This window comes from Metopolophium dirhodum, chromosome 4, assembly GCF_019925205.1.
Source record: "Metopolophium dirhodum isolate CAU chromosome 4, ASM1992520v1, whole genome shotgun sequence".
In the NCBI taxonomy this organism is placed as follows: Eukaryota; Metazoa; Arthropoda; class Insecta; order Hemiptera; family Aphididae; genus Metopolophium; species Metopolophium dirhodum.
Window position 1 is genome coordinate 16,307,568 of NC_083563.1, and position 13,316 is coordinate 16,320,883.

The 13,316-nt window shown below is 28.4% G+C and overlaps 1 protein-coding gene across 3 annotated transcripts; it reads left to right on the forward strand.

Annotated features, from left to right (window-relative positions):
* The first annotated feature begins 9,669 nt into the window (after positions 1-9,669).
* On the forward strand, positions 9,670-12,981 carry LOC132942466 (peptide chain release factor 1-like, mitochondrial). 3 transcript variants are annotated; one of them, XM_061010874.1, is made up of 8 exons: positions 9,682-9,809; positions 9,888-10,147; positions 10,242-10,327; positions 10,409-10,592; positions 11,846-12,009; positions 12,217-12,334; positions 12,416-12,552; positions 12,661-12,981. In XM_061010874.1, the coding sequence occupies exons 2-8, from the start codon at positions 10,063-10,065 to the stop codon at positions 12,868-12,870; spliced, it is 984 nt and encodes a 327-aa protein (XP_060866857.1). In that variant the 5' UTR covers positions 9,682-9,809; positions 9,888-10,062; the 3' UTR covers positions 12,871-12,981. The 3 variants fall into 3 exon arrangements, with proteins under 3 accessions (XP_060866856.1, XP_060866855.1, XP_060866857.1); XM_061010873.1 differs by having other exon boundaries at positions 9,670-10,147; positions 12,416-12,599; XM_061010872.1 differs by having other exon boundaries at positions 9,670-10,147.
* Positions 12,982-13,316: the final 335 nt, after the last annotated feature.

Sequence of the window (13,316 nt, forward strand, 5' to 3'; positions counted from 1 at the left end):
ATAAGTATGTGACACTAAATTAATAGTTAGTTACCTATAACTTATAACGTTGTATTTGGAAAAAAAATTACCAGTTATTAATTAAAATTGTATCTTATGACTATTATCAGTTATAAGTCATAACATATATTTCTATAAATTAAACCAAAATATTTATATATTTATATTAAGTACCCTGTATAGGTATGCACTTATTAATTATAATTATTCTACAAACAGGGACTGGAAAAACGACGACGGCGTTTATATCTCGAGTATTTTATACATTTCTAGTCCGGAACTAAAATATGCGCCTACAACACTTGGATAGCACATTTTTCGTGACATTAAATATTTGTTTTAAGTCTTAAAAGTAAATTTAAGCCCCAAAAGAATATAAAAACAAACTTACTTTAATTATCGACTCCTTCGACGGAATCCATGACGTGTGTGAACTGCGACGCCCATGAGGAAACGCTCCAGAGTACAGCCAGAACTTAGAATATTGTGATTTATGAAAAATAAAATTATACGAAACGCAGTAAGTTTTTTGCTCATATCTTCTTTGCTTATTGAAATTTTAGAATTTTTAATCGACTGTGTCTTCTGCAACGACTTTGAGATTTGCCATAGATTAAATAAATAAATGATAGATATCATACTAGGTACGTCAATATGATGAATCCACGGATATAATATAATGCAACTTTTTATATCAAAGAGTTCTGTGTTAAGGAACAATTTGTTCATTGAAATTTGATATGACAATAAACCAAAATAGTTTATTATTTTGAATTTGAATTATAACAATATGATAAAGGTATTATTTAAATTATTATTTTCGTTTATCAATTTAATTATTGATTAAGGTGGTGGTGAATAGATATCAGAAGCACAAGAATATTTCTATAAGAGCATATTGTATTTTATGAATTATTAAATAAAAATGTGATTACTGGATTTTAGAGTTAACATAAAGCCATAAACGTATACAGTAAATTCATCAAATACTATAATACCAACTATATTTTTACAATGATGTGTGTTTTTTTTTTTTAATATTTTTAATTATTTTTTCTTATGGTCTGTGTAAACAATAAGTATTCGTAATAAAGATTCAATTTTCATATATAATATGATATTATAGGCACTCAGTATGTAATCATATATTTATTTTTAGTTTAATTTAATTGTTGGTATTTAGTAAATAATAATAGGTATACAAAATTGTGTTTTCGAATAGCAATTTATTGTTTGTATTAATACCTACACCATAATAGAGAACTAAAATTTTGTAAATGATGTACAAATGTATTTTTGGTGTTTTAAGGCTGCTGTAAGATCAATTTATGAGAATCCTTGCATTAAATTGTTAGGATTATTTGATATGAATAATTATTTTATTACATATAGGTTTATTACATATTGGTAAGTCGATCAGAAACTATATTTACACTGAATGTTAATAGTAAAAAGCTATTAAAAAATCTATTATTTGTATTTATTTGTTAATAATAATTAAGACTTAAATATTAGCAGTAATCTTGTTCCTTTCACAAAATGTTTTTAAATTATTTTTAATTTAATTTACATTTATCCCAAAGTGATCTCTGAATAATCATTCAATGATGAATTTAATAGTTACATTCTCGGTTACATTAATTGGATTATAAATTAAAATAAACTACAGTTTCCAGCTTCTACTACAACATTAATTTATATTTTATTTTATGTTTTTAATTTTTTAAACGCAGTCTGCACCTTGTGTTGGTGATTTTACACGTAATATAATAAAATTGATACTAGTGATGAGTAGGTAAGTACCTTATTGTTTAATCAAATTATTTACACGATTATTAACTAAAAAAATATCTATGAAGTATAAACATCCGCATTTCCATTAACTATAAATTCATAATTGTATGAGCTATACATGTTACATATATTTTTCGAAAAAACTATTTAATAAAACAAGAATAATTCCTATTTGATGTCACACGGGTTGATCTAGCAACTGACTGCTACGACAACTGTGCAATTTTTTTTAAGCATAATACGTTTTGAAAACGTCCAGAAAAGAGTTTGTTTTAAGTCTTGATAACAACTAATTTAATTTAGAGTGTATTGTTATATTATATTATAATGAAATTAATAATTATAGTAAAATATATAATTGCAAGACTTTTAATACCTATATCTATAGCCATCTAGGGTATAAACTATAAACTACACTAAAAAAGGTGTAAGTATGCTAATAAAATATATGAGGTGTATAATGTATTTATGTATATAAAAATATAAAATATAAAGATTAATAACATTATATTGTTTTAAATACTTCGCGCAAACCTAAGGTGATACCCGGCGTATAGTATAACATGCAAAAAGGTGCGTATTAAACTTGGTGTGGTGAAACGAAGACGGTCTCGCGTATTTTATACATTGCGCTATTGGGATTAAACTTATAAATGCTTCTACGTCACGTAGTTAACAGATTGTCCGTGGCAATAAATATTTAATTTAAGTCTAAAAAGTAAATGTAAAATAGTAGGTAATAATATGAAAACAAACTTACTCGTAAACATCTACTCTTCCGGTGAAACGTAGCTAGAGTGCCGCCATCGCCGAAGAAACAGCTATCTTCATCCATCTTTATATAATCATCTCACTCCGATGAGCTGAAACTTGAAAGTATCGAAATATTTTATGAAAATAACCTGATCAAACGAAATTTGCGAGTTTGTGTTACAACTTATCCGGTTTAACGAACTGTCCGTTTATATTTGTGGCCTATTATTTTTTTTGTTCACTGAAATCAAAATATATAATATATTATATTTATAATACAATAGTATTGCTGAAATTATTAGAATTGTTAACCGTCGCCGACGAATTTCGACAATTGACGATTGCCATAGATATCATAAAATATATTATTTACTATGATAAATCCAAAGAACTTATATATTATTATATAAGTACTCAGTAAACCTATACGGTATATTTATAAATCGTATATTCTTTTATAGAAATCTTTGTGATCTGCAATGCACCTACTCTGGTTTTCTATTTCAATTATAGTTCGCATGCCAAATTTAACTATACAAACTGGTCCGCAAGTTTATAGACATTCTAATACATTCTCCCACCAGTGCCAATTGACAAAGTGTTTGAGAAGTTATATTTTTTTGGTACCTAATTAATTTACAATATGAATTATTATAAATTACCTATGTAGGTACTTGTCCAAAACTCGACTACCTGCAAATCATTGGTTTTTATGGTAATCCTTACGAAGTTCACGATTTTCGGTGTTTTACGCACCCGTACAACGCTTAAAGTTTACCGAGCTTAAGTATTACAAATTATTTTTTTTTTAATCTAGGTAAATCAACGTTTTAAAATTGATGATGCAAAAATAATTCTGACACCCACCCATGGTGGTTTTACATAACAAGTCGAGGGATGTTTTTGATTTTAATTATTCGAGCAAGCGCAGTGTGGTATGCCGGGTACATATGAAAATACCAAAAATTTCAATTAGTTATAATACATATAACTTAAAAATAAGACTGACCGCCAAGTTCAGACTTCCCTGTCGTTTTCAGTTAAAAACTAATGATTTCCGGCAATTATTTTTTGCAATATCGTTCTTAATTCGTTGTTACTTGTAATATATACATATGCCTATTTTAAAAATATTATTCGTGGGTAATTGAAACGTCTAAAATATATTATCATATACAAATACGAAAATAAACAAATAATAATAATTCAACTTAACCGGCTACGGTATTAATAATATTTAATAATATCAATATAAATATAGTATACAATATCCTAGGCTAACAAATCGTCTCCAGTTAAAATCGTTTTTCGTATACTATGATATTATATCATTGAATTCAAATTTAACACTATCCATAACAATAACCCACTTGTAACCTACTGTTCAGCAGAGTCACTTCCAATTTTTTTTTTTAGATCCTGAGGGAAGCGATGAATGTATTGATTTTACAATGATGTGTGTTTTTTTTTATTTTATTTTTGTGTCTGTCATTACCTTTTAGGACAGTAAAAGTGCTTGAATTTTCTTTAACAGTAACTTTTCTGATAGGAAAGTGAATCTAGTTGGTACTATGGGGGGTCAAAAGTAAAATTTTCCCAGTAGTTTTCAAAAGCGACGTGAAAAACAAAAGAAAAACGGGAATTTTTTACGCAAGGTTAGGTTTTCGAGAAAATCGATTTTGGTTTTTGGTGCAACTCTAAAACAAATGACCGTAGGTACATTAAATTTTGACTGAATGCTTATATTAGAATTTTCTATACACCATAACATTTTCCAAATATTTTGACTATTTTGAACTGTTTACGGACATTGTCAGTTTTCAATTTTTTTAGTTTTTTTTTCTGTAAATATCAATAAAATGTTATCTGTTGAGTAAAAAAGCTTGAAAATTTAATAGAAGGCTCCTAAGTTATTGTTTCAAAGGCAGATGAAAAAAATTAAAAATCCTCAGTCACAGTTTTTATTTATAAGCATTTAAAGTTCAAATTTTGACAAAATACTGAAAAATCACGAAAATTAGCAAATTATTTTGAGTTGAGAATTCAAAAAAAATTTTTTTTTTGAATCTAAGATTTGAAAATGTAATATAAGATTACTCATAACTCATAAGTTTGTCTACTTTTATCAAAAAAAAATGTCTACAAGAAAGTCAAATTAAATTTTTATGAACGTTTGAAATTCATATTTTTACAACATTTGATATTCACTCGATTTCTCATGTAATGATTTTCTTTTTTGTTGTAATTAAAAAACTTATGACTGTAGATACTTGAAAATTTCACTGAATGTTTATATTAGCATTTTCTATACACCATAAAAGTTTGAAAATATTTTGATTCTTTTTGAGCTGTTTACGGACATAATCAGTGTTCAATTATTTTAGTTTTTTTTTCTATAAATATCAATAAAATTTTATTTGTTGGGTAAAAAAGCGTGAAAATTTAATATAAGGCTGCTGATATATCGTTCTAATAGCAGTTAAAAAATATTAAAAATACATAGTCTCAATTTTTATTTATAAGCATTTAAAGTTCAAATGTTGACAACATTTATCAAATTTATAATTTAATAATTATTTTGTAGTTAAAAATTTATAAAATGTTCGACTTTTGTAGCTGAGGATTAAAAATTTAAAACAAGGTTCCACGTAAATAGGTTATATATAAATTACTTTATTCACTATAATATCATCAAATATACTTGGTTATATCATAGGCTGACTGACCGTTTTCGCTCAGAATCGTTTTTCTTATACAATTATTATTATATCATTGAATTCAAATTTAACACCATCCATTACAGTGACCTACTTGTAACCTACTGTACAGCAGAGCGACATCCACTTACCCACCTTTTTTTAATTGACCTCCCTTTTTATTTAATTCCTGTTCTACCTATATTAATTAAAAACTATTTTTAACACGACGTATTTACTTATTATTTTTGTCTTTTAGTTTATCTAATTTTGTATGATTAAAATATGTTTCCTTTATACCCAAATAATTTTTAAGTACCTACAGATAATATAGAACTCAATTTTATTTTAACAATAAATACTTTTATTAATACAGTGTTGACTTTGTAGATGGGTAGTAATACATTAACTGTACATTCAGGATTACATGCATTCAGGTGAATAATTATAAGATTGCAATGATAGATGTAAGATGTTAGATGTAAGATGTAAGATGTATTGTTGATTCATCAATACGATGCTGGGTGGACTTGAGGACTTCCCATGTTCAGCGACCGGCGTCGACCCGTTTTGTGGCACAGCGGAAACTTCGTACAGCTGACTATTCGACAAAGACAGTGTAATATTATTTGAAAAATATTATTTCCACTTAATCGTAATAACTGGGTATAATGAGTTTAATATTATATTATATTACAATAAATATTAAGTACCTATATTATTAGCTTCTAATAATTGGGACGTCATTTTTGTAGATATTGATCCGGACAAAATGATGCTGGCCCAGCGCTATGCCACGGTTTATGGCGTACCTATCCGATGAAATTGTTGGAGACTCAAACTGGGCAATCTGATAAACGGTGACGTGATCGTTAATTCGCGGCCATCATAGGGTAGACCAGAATACACAAAAATGTAGGTCATCGGGCTGTCGGCTGTATGTATGATAAAGTCCTGGAAGTGGGAATTACAATAGCCCCTAAAATGCTGTTACACCTCAACCTTAATAAAAAGAATGATTAAAAAATGGCAACGGAATTGGCCTACAAATCTGAAAATAAGTTTATGGACAGATAACTTCTCAACGTAATATTATGACCGATCCAATAATAACTTTCCATAGGTACATCAGACCTATGTGCGACGGCTGCTCACCAACGTATCGACATCGACCAGATAACTTTGGTAAGTTTTCAAACCATGCCGCTCATTCTTGCGGAATGCTAAAGAAAATTAATTTATTAGATAAATATTATACTATAACAATTTTTAAATATAGACGTTTTCAACTCACAGTTATGCAGATGGATGTCGACCGGTTTGGGAGCGACGTCTGATACGCCATTGTTCTAATGAATTCAAACATAAATAATATATTGTTATAATATTTTTATATGTATATAGGTACGGTTAGGTATATTCAATTAATTAAGTAAGTACTATATTAATATAGTCTATTAATTATTTTTTTACTATGCTTTTATTGTATTAAAATATACACAATTACTTATAACTTACATTATTGGACGGGACATACAGCAACGTCGAGTTGAGGTACCTGTCCATAAAGTTATAAACACATTTTCATCAGCAAAATATAATATAAAATATAAAGTAAAGAAATGCATAAAGAAAAAACTGTATTTATTCATACAATTTTGAAATCAAATACATTAGAACAAGATAATGCTTTCTTGCAGATAAATTAAAAATATTTGAAGATTTTATTTGTCATACGTATACATGGCAATAGTAAAATTCTATTTAACCTATTAGGTACGTAAACAACATTTATTAATATGACAAATATTTAAAATTTCAAAAAAGGGGGACCCTCGTGTTAATACCCCTCACTTTGTTTTTTGGATAGCGCTGGGAGTTTTTGTGCAAAAACGTCGGGACCTGGTGCACATTTCTGCACAAACGTTTGGCACCTTAAAAATTTCAATTTTCCAAAAAGAGGGTGTCTCGTTTCAATGGCCCCCCCACTTTATTTTTTGGATAGCGCTGGGAGTTTTTGTGCACAAACGTCGGGACCTGGTGCACATTTCTGCACAAACGATGCACAAACGTTTGGCACATTCAAAAATCCAAATATTCAATGTGGGGGGGTTACCGTTTCAATGCCCCCCCCATTTTGTTTTAGGGATAGAGCTTTCAGTTTTTGTGTACAAACGATTGGACCTGGTGCACATTTCTTCACAAACGATGCACAAACGTTTGGCACATTCAAAAATCCAAATATTCAATGTAGGGGGGCTACCGTTTCAATGGCCCCCCCCATTTTGTTTTAGGGATAGAGCTTTCAGTTTTTATGCACAAACGATTGGACTTGGTGCACATTTCTACACAAACGATGCACAAACGTTTGGCGTGGTCAGAAGTTCAAATTTCGAAAGTGGGGGGGGGGCATTGAAATGGACCTTGAAAATAATAAATTACAAAATTTTGGCAACATCGCATATTATCGAAAATTGGATAAGAGCTCATCGGATAATCGATAACCGGATACTGATCGCAATTAAGACGTTAATCTTACCTTCAATATTATTAAGACCGAAATTCGTCTATTGCGACCGCATCTCGGACAATAACCTTTTAACGGGCAACGAAGTACACGGGTTCAGCTAGTTCAATATTATATTATTAATTGTATACAATAATTGATCACAAGGCTTTTTAGATAGGCAACAGTATGGATATTAATATATTATTCATCCTCTAAACGGGCATTCTTATTGCATATACCCTGGTACCAAAAATCCATTTCTAAAGCCATCAAAGAAGAAAAGTTGCGAAGAAAATGTGTAAGAAAAAATAAATAGGTTTCACCAGTACAGTGTAATAATTGGAGACGGTGGTTTGTCAGCCGATTATCAAACTAATTTATCGGTGTTAATTATTATTATTGTTAATAATTATTATGGTAATTTGTAATACAGCGAAACCTTAATGCAGTGAAACCTCGGTAACTCAAATCTGACGGCGACAAAAAAAAATTCAAGTTATCTAAAATTTGAGTTACCTATAGAAAAAATGAATGTACATTGTACCATTGATTATAAATACTAGTATTTATAATTAATGATTGTACATATTGAAATGCAGGAACCAAGTGGTATTAGCTAAAAAGTAAACGGTATTAATAACTTATAATCAATAACATAAAATAATTCTGGACCTTGGGTCAAGAAGGGACAATCTCACTTTTTGGTAAAATAAAAGGGCCTAATATAAAGGGTTAAACATATTCAAATTATGTATATATGTATTATTGTGCTAGAGGGGCGTATCTTGATCAGTAAATGTCCAATGAGGCCAATGTCGAGATACGGCCTTCTAGCACAAGAAAATATACATAAATTGTTTATGTTAAGCCCTGTATCTCATTTTCCCCAAAAAGTGAGATGGCCCTTCTTGACCCAAGGTCCAGAATTAATCTACATTAATTGAAAAATGTGTCCTTGAGTAGGTTTATAAAATATAATAAAAAGGTACGTAAGAATTTCAAATCCTAACAAAAATAATTTTTAATTATAACAAAATAACTACAATTCTTCGTTTTATTGAACTAAATTTAAGTCTAATAAAAATTAAGTTTAACTATATATATTTCAGATTTGTTGGTTCCGGTATGAAACACAGAAGGTTCTTCTTTTAAATTTTCAACGTTTTTGACCTTGCGAAACGTTTATTTTCAATTTTGTATAGATAGGGACATAATATTATTTTGTTATCGACTTATTTTATAGAATACAAAAAACCAAAAACGGACGGACGGACAGCGGAGCCTTAGTAATATAGGGTCCCGTTTTACCGTACGGAACCCTAAAAACCAGGGAAATAAAAACGGGAATTTCAAAACAGGGAAAATATTCTACATAGGAAAGCATTATTCCTGAATATTACTTTCCCGTGTAAATATTTCCTAATATTTAAATTCCCGTCGTTTATTTTCTTGGGTAATATTTTCCTGTGGAATATTTTCCTATGTAAATAGTTTCTTGATTTCAAATTCTTATGTATTATTTTCCCAAATATTATTTTCCTGATTTATATTTTCATTAATTTTCAATTCCTAAGAATAATTTTCCTCAAAAATATTTCCATAAAGTATAACTTTTCCGAAATTTAATTTTACTAAGAAGTGATTTCCAGTTAATATAAATTCCTAATTCCTATCACAAAAGCATACCTGAAAACATTTTCCTGAATTTATTTGATCCTTGACGAAAATTTTCCAGAAAATTATGAATCAAATAAAGTGTAAACATGACCACGGACATGAGTACATGATGCCCGATGACGGAGTTGGGGTCATATATAATAAATATAATAACCTAACCTAACCAAACTCGTTTATCATGTTGTTATCAAAAAATGATTTCAATTTAAAATATATTTTGATAACACATATTATGGTAAATATTTTGTCTGTTGAGTACTTGAGTGTTGAGTGTTGACTCTGTTCACTTTATTGTTAATTAAAATATGAATTGCAAGTTACAACAATGACATTTTAACTATTTACGTAATTAAGTAATTTCATTGTTAGTTTTAAATCGAGTATGTCGTTTATTTAGTTGTATCTTTGTCAAACATGAAGTTCTTCAATAGCAGATATATATTTGGGTTGTTTAACAGAACCTTGTGGCCGATTAAAAATGTTCGATCATCGCTTTCAAGTCATCAGTTCTTAGTATGCCATTCATATTCTTCTTTGGCTACGACAACCAATGGAATATCTAGTGAGCTGTTAAGCAATTCAGGAGTACGGTCATTTTTGAACAAACTTATATCCGAAGATTACTCGGAGAGCATGTCCAAACCTAACGTGTCTGCCTTAATATCTGCTATACGTTCTTTAAAAGTTGATTTACAATCACTTAATGAATTTGAAATAGGTTAGCATAATATTATATATTTTCTCAAACAAAATATATCATGTATTCAAATATTAAATATTTATGACTTATAGTATTGTGTTTGTTAATCAAGAAAAAGAAAAAGACAAAGAATTTGGTGAACAATTACAAAAAGAAAAAAAGTCTCATGAAGAGCAATTGACAAAACTAGAACTAGAAGTATGTGTTACAATACTTATTCAATTTGATACTTATACCATTGAAAATATACAATATTTATAATCTTAAAATATGTATCAGCTTCTAAATTCATTAGTGCCCAATGAGGATTTTGATTGTGAAGACGTCATGTTGGAAATAACGGCTGGAGTTGGAGGTCAAGAAGCAATGATATTCACACAAGAACTTTTTGAAATGTATAATTCTTTTGCACACTATAGAGGATGGAAAAGCGAAGTAGCTGATTATTGTCATACTGAGATGGGTAAATATTTAGATAAACTCAGAAACAGAAATTGCATATTATTTTAACATATCTGTTATACAATTAAATATGTTAAACAAATAGTCAGTCCAATAACAATAACTGATCATCATCCAATACTTCTTAGCATTGGGAATCTAATAAGCAATATAAAATACGTGCCAAACCCTCTCACAATTACTAAAATGGACTATTCTATAGTATCAAATTTCATATCAAATCAATTGTGGAGTATTTTATTAGCACACACTGATGTAAATTACTCTACAAAATGTTTTATTAATAGTATACATTAAACAACATATACAAAAGTTATAAAGAATAGACTGGTAACATTTCTATAACTAACAATATTATCCATCAATCCCAGTATGGTTTCCAATAAGGTAAAGGCACTGATCAAGCCATCACGGAAGTGACATAATTTATTTACAAATCTTTAGATGATAATAAAAAATGTGCAACAGTCTATTTAGATCTTTCGAAAGCTTTTGATACTGTTGATCACAACATACTATTACTCAAGTTAAATAAATTAGGATTATGTAATAAAGTTAAGTAAGTTTTTATTTATAAGTTTTGCATTTTTGAAAATACATTATCTCAGCCACAAATTTGTCAAAATCAAATTATTAGATTACTACTCAATAAATAACATACATACCCCAAAAAAAAATTATATTCAGAATTAAATGTTCTTCCTATTAGGAAACCATATTTAAAAATAACGGCTATATTTTTAAAAAGTCATAATTTATTACAACCTATAATGCAGGCCGCACGGAGTCAACACTAGATACTCAAAAAAAAACTTTAATTAAAAAAACTAAGAAAACCACATCTAGGTAGTACTCATTTTGAAGTAATTGATACAAAATTATGTAACAAAATACCATCCATAATAATAATTGTTCAAGTTAATTTATTAAAAAAAAAGAATTTTGCAATGGCTATTAGAGTCTCATGTTGAATTAATTATATAATTAAGTTACAGCATTTGTCAATATAGTGTAATACAATTTTAGTGAATTTTAGTTTAAAAGTTTTAGATAGTATGATGATTGCATATTTTTAAAAATGTACAACTTTTTCTTTTTTTTATATAATTACCTGTAATTTTAATGTAACTATATTTTTGAGCTCCTGGGTCCCCACGCAAGTTTTCTCAGTTCTCTCAGGCCCACTCATATGTACATATAAAATTTAATTTAAAAAAAAAATATCTTATATTTTGTATGTACATGGTTTAACAGGAGGTATACGTCATGCATGTCTGATGCTGTCGGGCAATGATTGTTACAGTTTGCTGCAGCATGAAGGTGGGGTACATCGAGTTCAACGCGTCCCAAAAACAGAAAAGTCTGGACGAATTCATACTAGTACTGTAACAGTAGCCATATTACCTCAGCCAACCGAAGTAATTAAGTATTTATAATATAAAAATAGTAAAACCAATCAAGTTACCAACAACCGCATTCATATTATTCGTTTTGTTATAATAATTATAAATTTATAAAAAACATTAATATGTATTTAACTATACTTAAAGTTACAAAAACTATATTAAATAATGTTCTACCTAATAAATTAGTTTTTATTCAAATTATTTAAATTTTTATTTTAGTTAGATGTGGTGATTAATGACAGAGATTTAGTAATAGAAACTAAGCGAGCATCTGGTGCAGGGGGCCAACATGTCAACAAAACTGACAGTGCTATAAGAATGCACCATAAACCAACCGGTAAAAAAATGTCTAAATAATGTTTTGAGTTCTTGTTACTTGACTATATTGTCTCTTACAATTTTTCTTTACCATTATCAGGTGTTATAGTCGAGTGTCAAACAGACAGATCACAAATTAAAAACAGAAAAATAGCATTACAAAAATTAAGAGCGATCATTTATAAACAACAACTCGAGCAACAACAATCGTTGACTAGATCTGCTAGAAAACAACAAGTAATTCTTCAAAAACAATTCTTCAAACATAATAGTTTAATCAACCAGTGATTATTATTTTGAATTTTAATTACTATTCAATAACATATAATAACATAATGTTTTCAGGTTGGTTCTAGTGCAAGATCAGAAAAAATTAGAACATATAATTTTAATCAAGATCGAATCACCGATCATCGTCTGACTAAAAGTTTCCATAACTTAGTTGGGTTTTTAGAAGGCAGAGAGTATTTGGATAAGGTAGTCATTGAGTTACAAGAAAGAGCAAAAAAAATACTCTTTAATGAATTTATTGAAAGTATTTCTGGACAAAATTAAACTAAAAATGTAATTGTTCTTAAACTTGCGTAGATTTTCAAAATATTTGGTTAAGTTTGAAGTATAATTGTAAACAATATTTTTGGTGTAATATAAATATTAAAACAATTATATAGTTATTGATTTTCCTCTTTATATTATGCTATAAATAAATTATTTATTTATTAAGATTCATAGATATTATACCTACTAAAAAATTAATTATTTATTACTTATTTTTTCATAGAAATTTAATATATTTTATTATTTTAACAGAACGAGGAATGTTTTGGTTTTACAGTGATGCGTTTTTTTAACATCAAAAATAAAATGTTAAATTTAGTAAAACAACAAAATATAAAATTCTGAACATAATCTTAGCTAATATAAACTGTGGTCCATGAACTATAAGTATGTGTTTATTCGTTGTGTTATTTATAATCTTATGATTACTACTTTCCTTCTGA

Coding starts and splice junctions, on each gene's coding strand:
- LOC132942466 (XM_061010872.1), top strand. CDS start 9,844: ATGAAGTTCTTCAATAGCAGATATATATTTGGGTTGTTTAACAGAACC. Junction 12,010..12,216: donor TATTACCTCAGCCAACCGAA/GTAATTAAGTAT, acceptor TTTTTATTTTAG/TTAGATGTGGTGATTAATGA. Junction 12,553..12,660: donor GATCTGCTAGAAAACAACAA/GTAATTCTTCAA, acceptor TAATGTTTTCAG/GTTGGTTCTAGTGCAAGATC.